The sequence below is a fragment of the Cyphellophora europaea genome (assembly GCF_000365145.1).
Source record: "Cyphellophora europaea CBS 101466 unplaced genomic scaffold supercont1.4, whole genome shotgun sequence".
NCBI lineage: Eukaryota > Fungi > Ascomycota > Eurotiomycetes > Chaetothyriales > Cyphellophoraceae > Cyphellophora > Cyphellophora europaea.
Genome location: NW_008481810.1, coordinates 1,766,375 through 1,785,542, shown reverse-complemented (window position 1 = coordinate 1,785,542; position 19,168 = coordinate 1,766,375). Strand labels below are relative to the sequence as shown.

Below are 19,168 nucleotides of genomic sequence, written 5' to 3'. Positions count from 1 at the left end.
TTAATATCGCTTGACTGTTGCAACCAGATACTATGTTCGCTGAAATGCTCAAGAAACGCCCAAAAATGAAGTCGCAGTGATGAATGCTACATCGCCGTAGAACAAAGCTTTCTCATGTCCATAAATACTCAAGCATCCGAGAAGACGCCAGGTCCGTGCTAGCTCCCGCCGTTTCCATTATACTCGTTGTGAATGCATAACTCATGCTATAGGGACAACCTCTGGAGTTGAATTCAATCTTGCATGCTTCCCTCCGCTCCCAACAGGATCAGCCGTTGGTTCTGGAGCGGTTTCTTGCTTCCCAGCGGCGTGACCGCGTACCTCCGTTGGCGACACAAGATCATCCGCATCCACACTCTCTTTCGGCGGCACCTCGAACGACGGTGCCTTTAAAATCGGTTTAAGAGCTTTTGGCGCTTGGACAGGTGGCGCCGTGGCCTGCTGGGCAGCTTCGATGGCCGCTTCCTTAGATTCGCTCTCTGGCATCGACCTAGCTGGAACACTAGGTGCTTCTTCCAGTTGAGCGGGAGCGGCCAGGACCTCACTCTGTCTTCGTTGGAGTTCTTCGAGCTTGGCGATAGGGTTCTGTTTTCCACAAAATTGGCACCTCATCACCCACACGCCATTCAATTCGCGCAAAAGTGGTGGTAAAGCAGTAAACTCAGGTACTGGATAGGAGGAGAAGCGACGTACCCATTCCTCTTGCTTTGGAACGCCTTCCGCCGCTGGGAGGTTACCCTGTTCATCTCGTTCCTCGCCCCAGAATGATGGCCTCCGGATCGGGGCAGGTGTCACTGGTAAGCTTGGTCTTTCAATCTCTGTGGGAAAGTCGGTTAGTCTCAGGCTCTGCCTTCGCTCCGACTTCGGTGAACGCGTCTGTGGCGTCGCCGTGTTGTGCAAAACCTGTACCTTAGCCTTCCTTGGGCCCTGCAGAGCCTGCATGTATTTTTCGATCTCGGGGATTTCGTCCCATGCATTTGTTCGTGCCTGAAAGCCCGCCCACGGATCAGGGGAGGTCATCGTTGGAGTCTCCGCTGGCTCCGGATCAAGTGTCGTGGAAGTCGCGGTTGATGATGCTGGGTCTGGTTCCGGCTCAACTTCAGGTTCCGAAGGCGGAGTGGGAGTCTTCGGCTGAGCAAAGACACGAGTCGCCTTAGGGGCTTTGCTTTCCCATGGAAATATTGGCTTGGGCTTCTGTGGCTCTGCTGGCCTTGGAGGAAGCTCATACCACATACCCTTCGGCGCTTCGGGGTACTTTTCTGGGGGTTGGAATAGCTCCTTATCACTGTTGAAGTCGTACTGCACGTGTTGGGGAAAATTCGAGGCTTCAGGCTTTGAACCCTGTGGTGGCGGCGCTCTGAATGCGTCAGCATAGATCCAAGTCATTCCATGATACGTACCTCGCAGGCTCCCATTCAGCGTGGGGGGCAGAGAACCTTCGCTGCACTACAGTTGGTGTTGGCGTGAAGTCGTTCTCGGCAGCCTTCTCAGCGGAGTCAGGAGCATCACCCATGGCCTGCTCTGTCAAGGGTTTGGTAGCAGAGGAGTAGGGTGGGGGGTGGACAGCGACCGATGGGATTTGGCTCTGCCCAGAGGACAGTGGTTGCTGCTGTTGCCCGGAAGTTGCGGGCTGATAGCTGGAGTAGCCTGGAACGGATTGCGATTCTTCTCCACGTACATAGTCTTGCACTTTCTTCGGTGCGGTGAGCGACTGACCAGAGTGGTAGGCGGATGTTTGGGGACGATAGTGTGCATCGTATACAGCCCACCAGCGGCCGAGCAGCTCGCCATAGACACCATGATTATGCTTGTTTTCTCTTCCCAAGGTCCAGGGCTTGTCCTTGCCGATGAAGTGGACGGCGGATATGCTGCTCTGGAAATGTCGGTAGGCAGGTAGATACTGATAGTTGGCACTGGGAGTGCAATTGTATGCGAAGCTGACCCGCTCCCAGTCTCGGAAGTGCATGTTTAGGAGGCCTTGATCGGCACCGTCGAAACTGATGCCACGCTGGGCGAGAGCGAGCAGTGCATAGTAATCACCCATGTTCGGATTGAGAACCATCATACCACTGTTGAAGCAATCGGGCCAGCCAATATCTGGTGCGGCGGCAAAGGCAGTATCGAGGCGGAGCAGCTCGTGAGGAGCTCTCAGACATACCATATCAGCATCGAAATATACTATCCTCTTGTACTGAGTTTGTCTCCATAGCTCGATCTTGGTAAAAGTGGCAATGAGGTCGGGGCGATTCATAACGTAAAGATTTGCCGGCTGCTTGTTCTGCATCTGCTGCACAGGAATGATATCGTCGAATACTGTCTGTCCCACAATTAGCATATGCCGGGCTCTGGTATGGTATACGGACTTTTAGCTCTGTGATAGTTCCAGCGGAGACGTTGTCGACAGTGACCAAAACAACCAGCTTCGCTTTCGCACCGCGGTCTCGGAGAGAGTGCCCCAGCACCATGGCCCCTCGAAGAAGTCAGTCTAGCTGCAAGTGAGAGCGGAGGTCGTGGACGGTACCTGGTAGGTATGCATCGTTCATGAGCAACTGAGACGTGTATTAGCACGTTACTCTCACATGCGAAGAGGATGCAGTTTACCGTTGCAAAGACCGCGTTGCCAATGGGCGCCATGTCGATTGCGAACAACGCTTTGGCGTCCAAAAACGATGTGACAAGGAAAGGACGAGCTCAACAGCTCTCAAAACAGCAAAAGGCGAGCAAACCGACGATGCACGAGTTGTCGTCGGGAGAAGTGGTCGAGACTCGAGAGTCTAGTACTGTACGTGGAATCCCCGCACTGCAGTTGACACTTTTGGCCACCACGCGCTGCACAATGGCGTCTTGCAAGCTCCCAAGCTCCAACCGAGCTTGCTGGCAGCTCCAATTAAAGCCACCAGCTTAGGTCCCCACTCGAGGGCATGTGACGCAGGTGTTGATCATGCTGGGGGGTAGTTCTGGGGTGCCTGTCGCGCTTATCACGGTCGTTGTCGCCGGCGGTGTAGAAGGAGAAAATCCCAAGGGAAGAAGACGCGCCCCCACATGTCAAAAAATGGTTGAGAATGCTCCCCGGGAGCTCACAAAGCCCTTGCAACAAACTATTGAGAGGCTTTGCTTGGAGATGCAGCTCAACCCTTGACATTTAATTTCAATAAGCACTTGCATGTGGCGGTCTCGAACCCTTGCTCGTGATAAATGGTGGAGAGCTTCAACGTCCGCCGAGGCGCTGTCACTTCAACCGCAGTTGAGCCTATTTCTTAGGACTTTGAATGGCACGAGGCTTCGTAGATACAAAAGCTGATATACAGTCAACATCAGGTAGTGTCAGATTGCACTTGTGCGACTCGCTGAAATTCTGGAGCCTTGATGGTGGTACAAGATTGTTCTGTTATACAGACGGCGATTGACACCTCAGCCGAGCAATCTCTCGATGTCCCTCAGCGTCCCGGCGCGCATCTCTTGACGGCTGCGTTGGCTCTTCTCACCGAATGCCAGGCTTGTAAGCTTCCTCTTCTTTGCTTGGATCTCAAGCACTTCGTCCTCGACGCTCTGCTCAACCACGAGCCTAATCACGGTGCAGTTACGCCGCTGGCCTAGTCGATGCACTCTGTCTACCGCCTGATCCTGGAGAATGTGAGCAGAAGTAATATTACCACAAGGAGACCGGAACTTACCTCGACACTAGGCGCCCACCAGGTATCACAAAGCACGACTGTCGATGCTGCCACCAGGTTCAGACCCACTGAGCAGACGGACAATGAGGCCAGCAAAACCTTGCATGACGCCTCGTTGTTGAGCTTGTCAATGGCAGCGTCGCGCTTAGTCGCACTCATTTTGCCGTCAAGCCGACAGAAGCCGATGTGGTTCTTGATCATTTGAGTCTGCACCAGATCCAGGAAGCTTGTCCACTGGCTAAACACCACCACCTTGGATTCCTTGCTCGAAGCTTTGACCACCTTGAGCAGAGCCTCGATCTTGCTGCTAGTCTCCTCCGCGTCGATCTGCATTTCGTCCGCCAATTCCCCTTCACCGAAGTTGGCAGCAGGACCAACCAGAAGCTCGGCTGAAGGCAGCTCTGTGCGGCACATAGGGCATTTATGCTGCAGCTCAACTGTTCGTTCGATACACTCGCGGCAAAACGCATGAGCGCACGCCGTTATCACGGGTGATTTGATCGAGTCCATACAGATGGGGCATTCCTCTTGACTGTCAATCTTGATTTGCAGGAGGTCTTGCAGCGCTTTACGATTGGCCACGTTGGTTACATCAATGGCCTTGTTCTCTTCAACAAGCTCGAGAACCTTCCTGATTCGTGCTTCGCCGCACAATTTCCAGTGGTTACATGTTTGCCGAAGTCGCAGAAGAACCTCAAGAAGATTTGTCATGGTGCTGCTGTCACCTTTCTTCGCCTTTGCAGCCTCAAGCAGACCCTTGGCTTCGCTCTTGAATGCATCGTATTGCTCTTGTTCGTGCGAAAGTAGCCTCACCGGGACCTTGTGGAACGTGATGTCTGGGAGCTTGAGATCGACGTACTCCATGCTCTTCAGGCGACGGAGAACTACCGTCGACATGAGTGCTTGCAGCAGAATCCGAGCATTTGGATCGTTCCTCTTCAGAGGCCGTATCAGGGTCGAATTGAAGATCTCAAACTCGCCTAGCCCTCCAGTCATCCGGAGAAACTTGACAAGCGAGTACAGGTCCTTCAGAGAGTTGATCAAGGGAGTTCCTGTGAGGACCCAGCGAGACCTTGCTGTTACAGTACATGCCGCTACGGCCATCTTGGTCTTAGGATTTCGGATGTTGTGGCCCTCATCAAGTACGATACGCCTCCATTCGAGGGAGAACAGGCCTTTTTTGCTTGGTGTCGTCTGTGTCTCCTCCTTGCCACTCGTGAATAACTCGCTTGTCAATGTTTGATATGTGGTGACGACTATATCGCACTGTTGCATTTCTTCTGGAGAGAGTCCTCGGGCTTCCTGACCATGATAGATCAAAACCTGGAGTCGATGCTTCTCTCCGACGTGAAACTCTGCCTGCTGCTTCCAATTGCTCATGACTGATAGTGGTGAGATGATCAATGTAGGCTGGTCGGTCTTGTTAGGGTCGGCGATGACAAGTGAGATGACCTGCAATGTCTTGCCGAGACCCATGTCGTCGGCTAGGATTCCACCGCTGGCTAGCTCAGGCGCTCTGTTGACGCAGAAATTGGTGGCGATATTCGTGTACATACCGCGCGACCTTTTCCAGAGCTGCACGGGCTCGCTCGAATCAGTTGCAGGCGGCGTTGGTGACTCCTTCTCCAACATCCACTGTAGGCCTTGTCTTTGATAGGGCAACAGTATTGTGGAGAGTGCACTGGGCTGCTCCGCCATCGGCATACTCTTCAGGGTGGCCTCGCCGGCGACGAACTTGTTGACTGCATCCTGCACATCGCGAGGGTTAAAAGTTGCAGTGTTGCTCAAGATCTCCTCTAGGTCGACAGATGTTTCGTCGTCACCGTTCGCGGTATTAAGATTGGCATATTTGTTGGGACCCTCAGCGTCCAGGACGGCACGGCCACCTTTCTTCATCAACTGAGCAGCTTTCTCGCGTGCAACCCGCTCCTTTTCACGCTGCTTGCGTTCTCTCTCCGCACGGTTCAACTCCGTTACGGGCAGGCGCAGCTTTTGCATCTTCTCCTTCAGCGTCGCTGCAGCAACAGGATCGCTAGTTCCAAACATCTTGAGACCGATCGGACAGTCATAGAACGACTTTTCTCCAGTCAAGGCGCCTTCCATCAACAACTCCCCACTGTCAATCAAAGGTGCTAGCTTTGCAGCAACCTGTCGACCGATATGACCAATTTGGTGACCCATACAGCTGTCGATCCGGATGGCGTTCCTATCGTAAGGATTTCGAGGCTCTCGACGTACTTTGACATACTCTCCAACGGTTGCACGCCCATCGTAGAAGCGACATCCCACAATCTTTGTATTGAGAATGCCGTAGAGCTGATAATTTTCGTACACATCATCGTCAAAATCGGCCTCAAGATCGATCTCCCGGCTAATATCTCCGTCTTCATACTGAGTGGAGTCTAGCCAGTTGTCGCGTTCCGCCTGAGTATGTGTGCTGTTAAGAGGCAACTTGGTCAGCGCCTGACGCCTGTAGCCATTCTGGCTCGGAGATGGGAAGCTGGAAGAGGGTGGTGTGGGATATTGGCGGCCTCCTGGTCCAATCGAGTGCGCCCCGCTGGTCTTAGCAGATTTGTAAGAACTTCGAGCGATCTCTTCATCATCGTCTCCGGTGAGGTCGATTGTGTCGACCAGTTTTCGTTTACCGGAGCCCATACTAGCGTCTGGCGTGAGCTTGACCAGACGCAATACTCGAGAGAAGCACGAGGCTGCCCGGTGAGCGCAGTGGTTTTGATCATATGATGTTCAACGAAGGAGCGCTTTGACTAGGCGCAAGAAATGCTACGCATCATTTGCGATGCTCAACACAAGGTCAGACAATGTGGCGTGCATATACGGGTGATGAGATGACCATGTTTGCTACTTGACTGTTGGTCGTTTAGAACACGATCTAACCAGAAAAAGCCAGAACTACAGCCTTGGCATCGCGTGGTCACGTGACAAGTACGGGTTTCCGAGTTCATCACTTCCCTTATTTCTGAAATCGACTTCCGAGTCACTCGGCTTCTTCTTCTACTTCGTCGTCGTCGTCGTCTGTAGCGAGCTCAGGGTCAATCTCAGGGATGTCAGAATCGTCATCGCTTGCGTCAGAACCGGCTATTTTTGGCGGTATTGGCACTTCTGATCCATGGATGACCACAGAGTCGCCAGCTGGAAAGGCCTCAACCTGGGCTTGCACCACGGGCAAATCTAAAGCGAGGTCGGAAACCTCCTTTGGAGCCAAACCTTGCCCTTGATCATCCTCCTTATCAAGCTCGGTGCCCTCATCAATACGAGGTTTCTTCAAGGATGGTTGATCGAGTAAAAGCGGGTCCGTGTCCATGGTCGTTGAAGCTTGCAGTGTGCTTGAAAAGGCTCGTTTGATAGTGACTTCTCTTTCGCCGGTCTGGCCCTGATCTTTTGAGTTTTGCGTGACCTCCTGCGAAGGCTCTGGTGAACCCAAGAGCGAAGCAGGGTCCTCATCCGTCATAACAGTGTCTGTATTGCCATACGAGTACAAATACCCGTGCGCAGTGTCATCGATGGGTGGCGCTATATCCCCAGTCTGCATACCGGCAATGTGCTCGCTCATTGCTGACAAACGTGGTCTGAGTAGAGCTTCCACAGTTGGACTCGTGGCGCCTGTGCCTCGCAATAAGAATGGCAACAAGCTGGGCTGCACCCGGGAACCACTGTTATATCTTGGTGGATGCATGGCCGAAGCTAGAATACCTGCCTGGTTGTTGCAGAGGATGACAGTTCGATCAAGCTCGGTTCGCAAGGTGTGTACCACCACAGAAGGAGGTAGATGTTCGTACACAAGGACGACTAATTCTTTTGCAGAATGATGCAGCCGCGTTGTTGGATACGTGATGGTTGTAGCTGTGCTCTGCTTCGGCAGTGTGTTGGAGATGATACTGGAAGTGCCGTTGCGATCTGTCCTCAAGAGAGATGTGCCTCCGTTCTGAGAGAAGCCCGCTGTCTGCAAGAGGTCCCGGCAGCATACTTTAAGAAGCGCGACTAGTTCAGATTGCGGAAACGAGGCCACAGTGCTTCCACTGATACGGAGAAGACAGCTCATCGTCTTATAGCACTGAGCTCGAACGGCTTCATTCCAGGCCTCGCTTTCAAAGACCTCAAGCATCTGGGATCCGAGTGTCGCCATAAGGGGGACAGCAGCTGCTCCAATGCCACGGATGAGGGCTTCTGAGAGCTCCAGAGCCTCGATGTGCAACTTCGGTAGATGGGCCCACACCTCTTCACGCTCGTCTTTGCTAACCTCAGGACTGGTCTTGATCCGATTGGTCTCTGATGGCGCGCTTGTCCCACTAATGCGTCCAAGGAGATCGACTAGAGCTCCCAAAGGGACATTGGATATCTGCGACCGACTTGAAATAGCCTGTCTGAGCCAACGCAGCAGAGTAGAAAGTCTTTCGAATCCTTGATGCAGTCCTTTCCAAGGCCCCAGTCCAGCAATGTCAAGCTTCGCTAGCTCCGGTGGTTTTGAAAATTGTTGTTTCGTAGACAACTCGTGGACAGTGGTGCTGCTTGAAGTCCAATCTTCGATCACGGCGCGAAAGAGAAGGTCTAAAGATTCATGGGACGCGACAACTATGTTTGAAATTGTCTGGTCCCAATCATTCACTGCGGTGGCCTTCGGCGCGCACAGATGCAGTGCACACAGAATGCTTGTAGCTTCACTGCGCAGAGGTTGGGAAACCGCGTGTTCGCCTAGCACACCTAAGGAGATCTGCTTTAGTCGGGTGACGAATGGCCTGAAAGTCGAACTGAATTCTTGCAGTAAATGACGGATACATTGCAAAGCTGAATGTAGCAAGTGGCTGGCAACACTGACGGCCCGATCCCCTTGCTTGATGGTTGTTGGTTTGAGAGAACTCAGCACGGCATTGATGAAAGCGGGCAGCAGCGGCGAAGTGACATCTCTCTGGAAGGCGACGGAACCTCGACATAGCAGGAAGATTCGCGTGATGGTGTTGATGTATAGCCGTTTGCATTCCCACGGATCGGCTTTGTTCAGGCAAGCAATTAGGCCACGTGCCCATGACTCCCAGTGTGCAGACTCGACTGGACGGACAGTCTCGACGTAGGATTTGATGAGCACTGCAGCTGTCGATCTGCCTGCCGCGGTTCTATCCTGTAGCAAACTCGACAGTCGAGTTCGGAGCTTGTGAAGCGGTCCAGAGAAATCCACGCCTTTTGTAGACTCGGCTTCAATGCCCAGTCTTGAGCAACCTGACAGGGAAGCCGCCAGGAAGCCGGCGATGCGAGGAAGATCTTCCACAGGAGTGACAGTCAACCTCTGTGCCGTTGATCGCAGCACACTCAGCTGCTCCATTTCTCCACATCCACTGATCTGCTGTCTGTAGAACTGAAGCGGATGCTCAAAACTTTTGAAATATACTCGGAACGGAGAAACAGAGGTCCGCTCCGCCGCTGGGGCCGAAACTCTAAGTGAAAGTGGAAGTTCAGTCGGCAGTCGCGGTCCACTTGGATGCCCCGGTGCTGCCATGTGTTGTACCTCTTCAGACTATGTTGGAGGGGTTTCTATGGCACTGCGGAGCGCGATGCGTCTTGTACATGTTTCTTCATGAGAACTCTTGAGGTTGCCATAGCCCGCACAGTGATTGGCGGCCAGAATGAGTGTGCGCAACTTCCCTTCAGACCCGCGATCAGTACTCTAACCTCTCCCAGGGCCGCGATGACAAGGCCCAACGGTATATCGCCTTGTTGGACGATGCTCGCGTAGATGCGAAGTGGTCCGAGCTGCCGGAGCTCATTAGGAAAGTCACGAAGCATGCGCCGCAGCGAAAATGTGAGCCCTTATCCTGATCCGGCCGAGCACTCTGACGATGTAAAAAGGCTTGATTCACACCGCTACTCTCGAACACGAGGTTGTGAACACAAAGATCGCGGCTACATCTCGACCGACGACAGCAAGTACAGCAAGAACACCACTCGCTTCCCGTATAACAGACGTCGAGAAAGAAATCGAGGCCGGCTCGGAGATAAACAGTGAGACGATACAAGCGCGTGCTGCCCTTCTCTGGGCATACTGGGTGGCACCTGAGCATCAAGGGCTCTCAGACTCTTTACTCTGGTCAGAGACTCCCAATACATCTGATCGGTCGTTATGGACCAATATCTGCATCGCGAAATCGGCATATATGAGAGGAGCCATTCTACGGAGCAAGGAGAAGCCCGCAGAAGCTGCCCAGGCCTTTCAATCCGCTATTCCATGGATCGAGGCGAATAAAGCGAACATCACCGCGACCGCACAGCTGTCCTATTGGGTTGAGCAACTGCTGGCAGAAGTTGCAATCGACCGAAGCCGCGTGCTCTCGAAAGGCAGTATAGACGCCTCTACAAACTCGTATTTTCGAAGTTGGTCATTGTTATCGTTAAAAGGAAGACCTCACTCTCCGCGCACATATGGAAACCCTGGTTCCCAGAGAAGCAGGCTGTCCGTATGGAATGCCTACTACTCTTACCTTTCAGACATAATTCAAGCGAGCTCGAACGAGCTACCACGCCATGAGCTGGTCACTGAGCTCCGACGCGTCGAGGCGGCATACGAGAATGAGCTACTGAACAACACGCAATTTCCTAAAGCCGGCGCGTCCAATGCCGTCATCGAGCAATGGGTCGAGCAAGCTACGACAAACTGGGAGGTAATTTGTGGTTCCGACTGGTCTGAACAAGATATTGGAGAGGGAGGGCGAAACCTGATCACGCGAAATGTTCTTGACATTCTCTATCGGGCTGCGATGAAAACCTTCCACTCGACACTGATCTTACGGAAGCTGTTTCAGACGCATAAAGCACTCGCTGAGTTCGATCTTGCATATCGTGCTCTTGATAGCTATCTTGAGCTCATAGATCGGGGTCGTGAACGTGCTGCCCGTACGCAGGAACCTCAGGACCAAGACAACGATGAGACTGTGCTTCTTACCATCTCAGAGGGAGTCCTAGGTCTCTGTTCTTTTGGCCAGCAGGCCGAGGCCGAGAAAGCACATGTCCTCTGCACGAAACTCCAGTCGCTGTTCACTGAAAGTGACCCTACGGCGTCTACTCTTCCCGGACAACAGCTGGAGTTGAATGGCTTTCATCACAGAGTACACGAAGTCATCGAACTTCCACCTACAACTATCGAAACGGTACATCGAGCTCTAGGTATAGGCAAAGCACATTGGGCAAGATGGACTCCGTTCAACGAGCATCGCACAAATCTGCAGTCGTCAGCAGTCGCGCACCTGAAAGCAGCCATCGCGCAGCCTTTGAGCACGTCCCAGAAGCAGCAGTCTTTCTTTGCACTCGGTCTGTTACTGGCCGAAACACGAGATATCGACACGGCTGTGGACTACGTTAAGGAGGCCTTGGCGGACAGGATTGACTCGACGTCGGATTTCTATCTGCAAGAACGCAGATTCCTTCCTCTTTGGCATCTACTGTCGCTCCTATTGACCTCGCGACAAGACTATGAGACTTCGAGCAAGGCATGTATTGCAGCCTTTGAGCAATTTCCCGGCCCCGAGATCTTGTTCGGGTCGAGCCGGCATATCGACGAGGAAAAGCATGCCTCGCCAAATGGCTTGGTAGATGATATGGAATGTGCCGAGCTTCAGCGCATTCTGGAAGTCCGAATGACCGAGTTGGCTCTGACTGATCTGACCGAGGGCCCTGAGGATGCTGTGAATAGCAGCAATGACCTGCTGGCTCTTTATTCGCGCCTGTTCGGCCGTTTGGGTGTCACTGCCGAAGAGAAGGCTGCCGAAAAACCATCCGAAGTCCCGAAGACCTCTGCCGGAACTATCAAGTCTTTCAGAGGCAGCCTCTTCAGGCGAAGCCGGATTATCTTGAGCGAGGCTCAATCTGTAAGGACCAATGGGGTGGCAGCTTCTATCAACACTGATACGACACGCCCTACTACCCGTGCCACCGAAGCTCCAACCATTCACGTCACCGACGAAGATGAGAAGTCCTCGCCACACAAACACCGTCTGTTCCGACACTCGCACGAACACAATCGCAAAGGTCGTCTGTCCTCCGACTCTCACAGCACCTCTTTGTCATCTCGACTCCGTCCTCATTCCAAAGAACGCAGACCTTTACCGGTTCCTTCCACCATCGCCAGCTCCCGGCAGTCTTTTGAGACTGGTGTTTCTGCTCAACCATCCTCAACAGGTTCGGTCGAGACCGCCCGCCCTCATCTTGAGACTATTCAATCCGTTGATACCGTCCCAGCGCCACAGCCCCCAACCTCTGCTACCCACAATGCTGAAGCCTCCGCCAAGCAGCCGATTGGCGAGATTCCGCACAACGTCACCTCTCACAGCGAGGCCCCGCCTCCATTGCAACACTCGGAACAGCCGCCTGAGCAGGACACACGCATGCCTACCATTTCACCCACAAGCGCTTCTACTAGCCTCGTTCCTCGCTTCCCCTTGGCCGCCGCTAAGAAGCATGCCCTCGCTATACTAGTGTCCATCTGGCTTGTGATTGCACGTCTCTATCGGCACGCTAACATGTATGACGATAGTCGCGAGGCCACGGACGAGGCCGCCAAGGCTGCTCTCAAGATCGAGGCCCTCGTGGCGACAACGGTGGAGAGCAGCGCGCGCGCATTTGCAGACTCGAGCTCTGGGAGCGGTGGCAAGAGCAGCGATGAGTGCTGGGCAGACGTATACTGTGAGCGCGGTGAGCTTCTCCTCGCTGTCGCAGAAGCGAAATTCGACTCCTCTGTGACAGACCCCGCGCAGACTTCTGCAACTGCGACTGCGGAGCGAGATGAGACCGTCAGAGACGCAGTGGAGATGCTGGAACAGGCGCTCATGTACAAACAGACCCATCTTCGCACTGGCATTGTTTTGAGTAACGTTTTGCTCGATTACTATGAGCGCAAGGTCGAGCTGGGACGCGGTGGCAACGACGATGAGGGTGTCCTACGAAAGTTTGGAGCTGTTATTCCCAAGGACATGCCAAAGAAAGAGCGCGAGCGCGAGCGCAAGCACGAGAGGACCGAGACCTCACTGTCAATCACCACTATCAACGGCATCAACACCGTCGACGGGGTTCCTGTATCAACACCGGAAAAGCTCGCGGACGACGACCTTAAGAAGACGCCGGAGAATCTGAACCGCCTGGCTGCGAGGGATCGCGCGTATGGGCTGCTCAGCTCGTTGACGAAGACGGGCGAAGGGTGGGATGATAGTGAAGCGTGGTTCGCCCTCGCCAGGGCGCATGAGTTGGGTGGCGAGGTGGAACGGGCCAAGGAGATCCTGTGGTGGGTTGTCAGCTTGGAGGATACCAGGCCGTTGAGGAAGTGGAGTTGCGTGAGCTTTGGATACGTCTTGTAGGTGAGACGACTAGAGGGTCGGTGCATAGCTGAAAAAGCTCTTGGAGGTGGTAGTTGCAGAAGGAGTAATATTCACTTGTGCTTCGTGCTGAACTGCTCCGAATCTAACGGCTGTTATGTCCAGTTCCCAGGCTTGATACCGACCATTCCTGCGCCGCACCTCATCCTGCATGTTCTGAGTGGTAATGAATTGAACATCCTTAGGTCATGTGCCGTGTGCTGATGATCAAAGTCTTGATTCCTCCTCCAAAACCAAAAGACGTTGGGCACTGCAGGCGTATGGCGGGCGGGTCGGTGCTGTATGTGCATCAAGTGAAACCGTCACTGAAAGTACTAGACAGATAGCGATGGAATGTCCGATCTTGGTTCTGAGTCTTTGCCGAAACATGATGATGATATTGCCTTGAGGTTATGATTAAGTGGGTGAGGAGCTATAGCTAGTATGTCGTTGTACCTCCATATGTACTTGGCTGCTTTAGATCAAAACGCAGATTTTTCAAGTATGCATCAAATTCGTTGGGCCCCGTGTGCTTCAAGTATGCACCACTCCCGCGTACCAATGTCCAGCCTCCGTGGTGTGTTCTCAGCCTCTTCAGACTTCAATCGTGTCTAGCCTGCGCCTCGATCTCGGCTTGTCTGACTTTGGCCATATTGTCTTCGTGGTTGTCGTCTGGATGCCACTGAGTCTTGCAAGTAGTGCAGGCTCGTGGTCGAACATGTTGGGCAAACAAAGTAGCTGGCAAAGTGTATGTCAATGGTTCCCGCAAAGTTGCAAGTCCTGTTGGCGCAGAAGACGAAGTTGGGTCGTTCTTCGAGCTTTGTCTTGTGTAAATAGCTATCATAGCGGTGAATGCTTGCTTTGATGTATATTCACGCATCGGCTCGTGGTCTAGCATGGCTTCACACTTGCGCTCAGGGTAAGGGATGTTGGCGAGTGAGCATGAATGTATAGATGTGTCAATATGAGTAGCGAAGCACTCTAGACAGGTTGCAAAAGCGCCGTGACTGCTCGAATGGCCCCTATGGATTGATGGAAAACTCGTCAATAGCGAGGCTTGCATGCATATCTGGCAAGCTTTTACCTGTGTCTGATCGTGTTTCGTAACTGTATCTTTTTGGGTCGAGATCGCTGGAGTACCGGCGATCGGGAGTTGATTTCCTAGATTTGCACTGCAGGTTGGACGACAAGTCGTATTTCTTGCTGGTTGTCCCGAAACAACACTACTTCGGGCTTCTCCAAGTGCAAGCGGCCCATGTCTATGCAGAATTTCGAGTGCTCGTTGCTCGGTCTGCGTGATTGCGGCCAGGCTTGAGCCGAAAAAGCTTCACGAGCTGCTGGAGTTTGGTGTCACTTTTCCGAACCATTGATCTGCCGCCAAATAATTTGATGAACAAGTCCAGCTCTCTGCAAAGCCATTTGTGGCTTAGTCGGCCACCGAAAAACAGAGGCAAGCCCCGCCTGTCGAGCTCCAAGCGGAGGGCTAGGCCTCTCATGTTGAAGTAAGCAAGGCGGACGGAAAGCCAGTTGACGTATGTGGAGAGGAGTGGACGGGTGAGTGGAAGGAGCAAGACTCACTTGACGGAAGAATTCGAAGGAAGGAACGGATGGAAGATGGAGGAGTGGACGAGCTGGATGAGCATGAATGAAGTAATTGAAGATCTGGATCGCAACATGAGTTGAACACGAGTTATTGGCATGGAAAGTGAAGCCAGCCATCAAGTGAAGCATTCAGTAACATTAAAGGACACGTCAGCTCAATGGCCCATGTGACAGCGAACTTCACTGAATCGCAACCAGGGTGAACGAACTTCCTGTGAGAACAGTCTGGGATGAGGTCGATATCGTTATGATGTACCTTTAGTGATTTGAAATTATCAGGCAGATCAACAGGGACTGTAGATGCCAATGCCCTTCTACCCTGGACCTCTTCTGTCCTTCAACATATGCAGCACTTTCTCAGCAGTATTTTCCGCAACTTGCAACATCTTCGACTCGGTGTCCTTTGCATGATCTTCGGCTTTGTGCGATGTCTCTGCCATCCTCTTCTCGGCTGCATGCACGGTATCGTTAGTTCGCTCCTCCACCCGTTGTGCTGTATCATTAATTCTATGCTCCATCTGTCGTGCCGTATCGGTGGCTTGTTTCTCAAGGTCGCTCCTTGTGTTGGTGAAGCGCCGTTCCGCATCAACCGTGGCCGATCTCCAACTATTTTCGATCTGGCTCGCTCTATAGGAGAGGCCGCGGCTCAAAGATGGTGGAAGGTCAGGGTTTCTGTTGGAATTTGCTTGGGTTGCAGAAGAAAGGAACCGATCCGGGGTGGAGGAGTCGATATCGTGTTGGACGCTTTGAAACATATGTTCAATAAAGGCCACCTCTTCGAGCGGATCCAGAAGGTCCCCTTCGCCTTTCCAGAAATCACGCTCCCTCTGTTCTATATGCATCCGAACTTTGGACATTTCGTTTTGATAGTACTTCAATCGGTTGGGTAAGCCAGAGCCTTTCAAATATGTCAGAAATCTACTAAGTTGTTAGTCATTTCGAACTTGTGGGGTCTCTGTGACGGTCTGCCGAGGATTACAGGCTCGCCCACAGAGACGCTTCTTTAGTTGATAACGTTGTTCGGTCCATGGCTGCAAGAAGTTGACACCTACCCAGCACTGATCGTATTCATGGCACCTATGCAGTCAGCATTTGATAATGAATATGAAGAAGAGCTCCTTACCAAGAGCAGTGATAGCGGTTCTAGAGCCATTGGCGGCACCAAGAGCAGTGAGCGCGGCCGCAAAGACCATTTGTAAACCCAAGGCACTTGAAATGATTAGCAGTCGACGTGGGAGACGCTACGGAGGGAAAGGGTTGTAGAGAAGACGTACCTGTTGATGAGCACGGCGTAGATAGTATACTGTTTTTTGTATTCGCGTTCGGCCTTGATGACACGCTCGTAAATGCCCTTGTTGGGAGATGGTCTAGAGGGACCTTCCAGCGCCTCGTCCCTGTGGATACCGAGCAAATGGCGATACCTCATGAGGCGCGTCTCGACATCAGTTTGACGGTTATGATATTGCTGCAACGTGGGGGGTGACAATGCTCGAGCCGGTGTATCGATGGCAACGGAATTAGGCTGGTGAATACCACCAAGACCACTCTCGAGATCCTTTGAGCCCATGGCCGTAGAACTCTGGCTGTGCCGTTTGTTGGACTCGGGCAGAATCAACCGTAGATAGCTTCGGGATTGTTGTCGAATGCTGGAAAGCAACTCTCGCAAGGCTGCCAAATGCGATCGCACCAAAGATCCAGAATTGCGCTGCTGCATTCAATGTGCAGGCTGGGACAAGGAAAATCAAGGCACGACTGAAAACAACGACGAAGTGGGAAGCAGCATACTTATCGTCGCGCTTAAAGATTAGTTCCCATGCCATAGGATCTTCAAAAGTGACAGCCTATCCAGTAGGCTAACTGGAGGTGAGGAGGTCGCGCACGAGGTCAGGCAGCCACATGGAACCCAAGGGCGAGCCTCCCTTTCACATTGGGTCATTCCATTCTCCGTGACAGCAGAATCGGTTATCGAGTGGACATTGTACTGCCGAAGATGATGGAGCTAGGATCGAGCTAGGTGCTCACTGCCTCTCTCAGGATCGGCGTGCATAAGCGTCGAGCTCCGTTCTAGGTAGATCATCATACTAGACGGAGCATTGCAGCTTTCGGTAGGTGAAAAGTGGAACGAGGATCCACAGAGGTGTGATGTGAATGACCATGAACCACTCGCGAAGATCTTTACGTACGACTGGATCTCAAGCATGGCCGCTTGAACGCAAGGAGGACGGTGTTTGACGTGAGGTGAGGAGATGTCTTCTTGGCAAATGTCGGCCCGCGGCGGATAAATTCTCCGCCCGGGCACCGTTTCCGTCCGATATTCACTACCGCGTCTGCGTCTCAATCTGAACCTGCTGCGTTAGTCGTGACGGACCATGGATATTACATGCCGCGGCTCTCTGCTTCCATTGTGCGCCATGCCACGCGCAAGAGCAAATTTCTGGCTCCTCTACTCAACCAGACGGGAGACCTAAATTCTGCCCAAAACGAGCTTCGCTGGCTTGAACAACATGCGAATAAGAGCTCACTGAAGCCACCACCTGCCCAAGCCGCAGGCTTAGCGGTCTCGCCGTATGAACTCCGCGATGTGAAGCTTTCCAAGCTCGAGGCACTTGTCAGAAGAAGAGCGGCGGGCGAGCCCTTGCAGTACATCATCGGCGATCAACCTTTCGGGGAGTTGGAGATCTTATGCGAACGCAATGTACTCATCCCACGCGTTGAGACGGAGGCATACACGGAGAGGCTTGTCAAAGAGCTTCATCACTCCATCGCCATCGGCGAGCCACGGAAAGGGGAGACCGGACGGACCACCCTGAGAGTCCTCGACATCTGCACCGGCAGCGGTGCCATTGCTCTTCTGCTGCACCAGCTCCTGCGCCGAGATTCACATCCAATATTCTCGGTTCCCACCTCTACGCAAGAGACGCGCAGCCTGCCAATGGATTTGCAGATCATGGGCCTGGACCTTTCAATGGACGCAATTCGACTTGCTCGACGCAACCTTGATTACAATATAGAAAAGGGTCTGCTCCAGTCTACTGCTAAAGATGAGGTGATCTTCCGCGACATCGACGCCACAAAACTCGGTCTCGTCAAAGGAGTCTGTAAGCAAGAGCTTGCCAATCTGGCAGAACCAGCGCCATGGAATCACCAGAAGAGATGGGATATTGTCATTTCTAATCCGCCTTACGTAGCACCTGCAGATTACAACCTAGGTGGCCGTACCGAGAGAAGCGTGCGCAACTATGAGCCTCAAATGGCGTTGGTACCCCCCCAGGCTCCGGATTGCCGACTGCATCCTGGCGACACATTCTATCCACATATTCTCAGGATTGCTCGCCAGGTCAGTGCCTACCTGATTGTTATGGAAGTAGGCGATTCAGCCCAAGCCAAGAGAGTCAGGGACCTCGTGCAGCAAGCCCAACTAAAGAAAGGTGGGACTTTACGAATCGAGACTTGGTACGATGACGGAACGATAGTCGTGAATGATCATCGGCAAGATCGCTTCAAGGGCGACGCACCTGACGTGAAAGCCCAGCCTGAATCTTCGTCGAGTGCCCGTGCTGTACTGATCTGGCGCGACAAATGGGCCGCTCGTCGTCAGATGATGACAGGGCCCCTAACCGAGATACGACATTTTCTTCCCGAGGATTCGGAGTTCAGCTACCAGAAACTCTTCAAACTTGCACGACACCAAACATATGCAGAGCGGGCAAGATATGTGAAGTCCGGCGGGAACCCAAGAAATTTCGACCGATTTGCAGCCATCCTACGACACGGAAAAAGACAGTGGCAGATGGGACAGAGGAGGACGCCTCCAGAAGTGTTTCCGACCAGAATTAGAGATGCGGCGAAGAACACACAGAAGACGCCGGTGACGCGTACGCCTACGACGAAGAAGAAGAAGCCTGTAACGAAGCTATTTGAGACAGAGAAGCCATTACCGATGAACGTCCCTACGACGGAGACGCCGACTTGATCGGTTTCCAGAAGGAGCGGACGGATCAAGCTGTGGCACCGTGGAACGTCCGTAGAGGTGTATAGAAAGGGTGAGAGGGCCATGGAAATCGAGCCATGGCTATCATCATGGTCCCCACTTCCAAAGGCTGGCGTTATCCTGGCTGAGAGCCTGATACTGCAATGTCGCGATGAAACACCTCTAATCCCACCGCGATTTTGTCATGTAGTATGAGGCAGTGCTCTGCACAAAGAATCTATAGCTGCTTGTCTCTGGGCCCGCAGAGGAGCTGCAACTATGCCCGCCACACGCTCAGTCCCCAAGCTCTGAAGTTGGAAACTGCAAGGTGACTCCAGAGCATTAATGTAAAGTGATTCGACATGCTTAGTGAATGAGTAAGAGGTACAGATCAGAGGTCAATGCCAAGACGAGGCTGAATGTTTTTCGGCGTTCGGGCATTATTTTGGTATTGCATCATGGCAGTTGGTTCGGCTCGTCTCCTATTACTGCAGTCCACTCAACTTCGCACTGCCTGGGTCACTAACTGCTGCGACCCGAATTTGCAGTCAGTGAACGCAACTTGGATCGAC

The 19,168-nt window shown here is 52.8% G+C and overlaps 6 protein-coding genes across 6 annotated transcripts; 2 read left to right on the top strand and 4 right to left on the bottom strand.

Annotated features, from left to right (window-relative positions):
- Positions 1-201: 201 nt before the first annotated feature.
- HMPREF1541_04903 (uncharacterized protein) lies at positions 202-2,634 on the bottom strand (the record flags this gene model as incomplete). The annotated part of the gene is made up of 5 exons (XM_008719247.1): positions 202-1,357; positions 1,401-2,317; positions 2,364-2,470; positions 2,522-2,549; positions 2,602-2,634. The coding sequence occupies 5 exons, from the start codon at positions 2,632-2,634 to the stop codon at positions 202-204; spliced, it is 2,241 nt and encodes a 746-aa protein (XP_008717469.1).
- Positions 2,635-3,411: 777 nt separating this feature from the next.
- On the bottom strand, positions 3,412-6,329 carry HMPREF1541_04902 (uncharacterized protein; the record flags this gene model as incomplete). Its single annotated transcript, XM_008719246.1, has 2 exons — positions 3,412-3,624; positions 3,675-6,329. The coding sequence occupies 2 exons, from the start codon at positions 6,327-6,329 to the stop codon at positions 3,412-3,414; spliced, it is 2,868 nt and encodes a 955-aa protein (XP_008717468.1).
- Positions 6,330-6,669: 340 nt separating this feature from the next.
- HMPREF1541_04901 (uncharacterized protein) lies at positions 6,670-9,009 on the bottom strand (the record flags this gene model as incomplete). The annotated part of the gene is made up of 1 exon (XM_008719245.1): positions 6,670-9,009. The coding sequence occupies one exon, from the start codon at positions 9,007-9,009 to the stop codon at positions 6,670-6,672; it is 2,340 nt and encodes a 779-aa protein (XP_008717467.1).
- Positions 9,010-9,310: 301 nt separating this feature from the next.
- On the top strand, positions 9,311-13,027 carry HMPREF1541_04900 (uncharacterized protein; the record flags this gene model as incomplete). Its single annotated transcript, XM_008719244.1, has 3 exons — positions 9,311-9,316; positions 9,366-9,486; positions 9,534-13,027. The coding sequence occupies 3 exons, from the start codon at positions 9,311-9,313 to the stop codon at positions 13,025-13,027; spliced, it is 3,621 nt and encodes a 1,206-aa protein (XP_008717466.1).
- A 1,913-nt stretch (positions 13,028-14,940) lies between these two features.
- On the bottom strand, positions 14,941-15,483 carry HMPREF1541_04899 (uncharacterized protein; the record flags this gene model as incomplete). The annotated part of the gene is made up of 1 exon (XM_008719243.1): positions 14,941-15,483. The coding sequence occupies one exon, from the start codon at positions 15,481-15,483 to the stop codon at positions 14,941-14,943; it is 543 nt and encodes a 180-aa protein (XP_008717465.1).
- Positions 15,484-17,006: 1,523 nt separating this feature from the next.
- Positions 17,007-18,599, top strand: HMPREF1541_04898 (uncharacterized protein; the record flags this gene model as incomplete). The annotated part of the gene is made up of 1 exon (XM_008719242.1): positions 17,007-18,599. One exon carries the CDS (start codon positions 17,007-17,009, stop codon positions 18,597-18,599), a length of 1,593 nt encoding a protein of 530 aa, XP_008717464.1.
- Between the last annotated feature and the right edge of the window lie 569 nt (positions 18,600-19,168).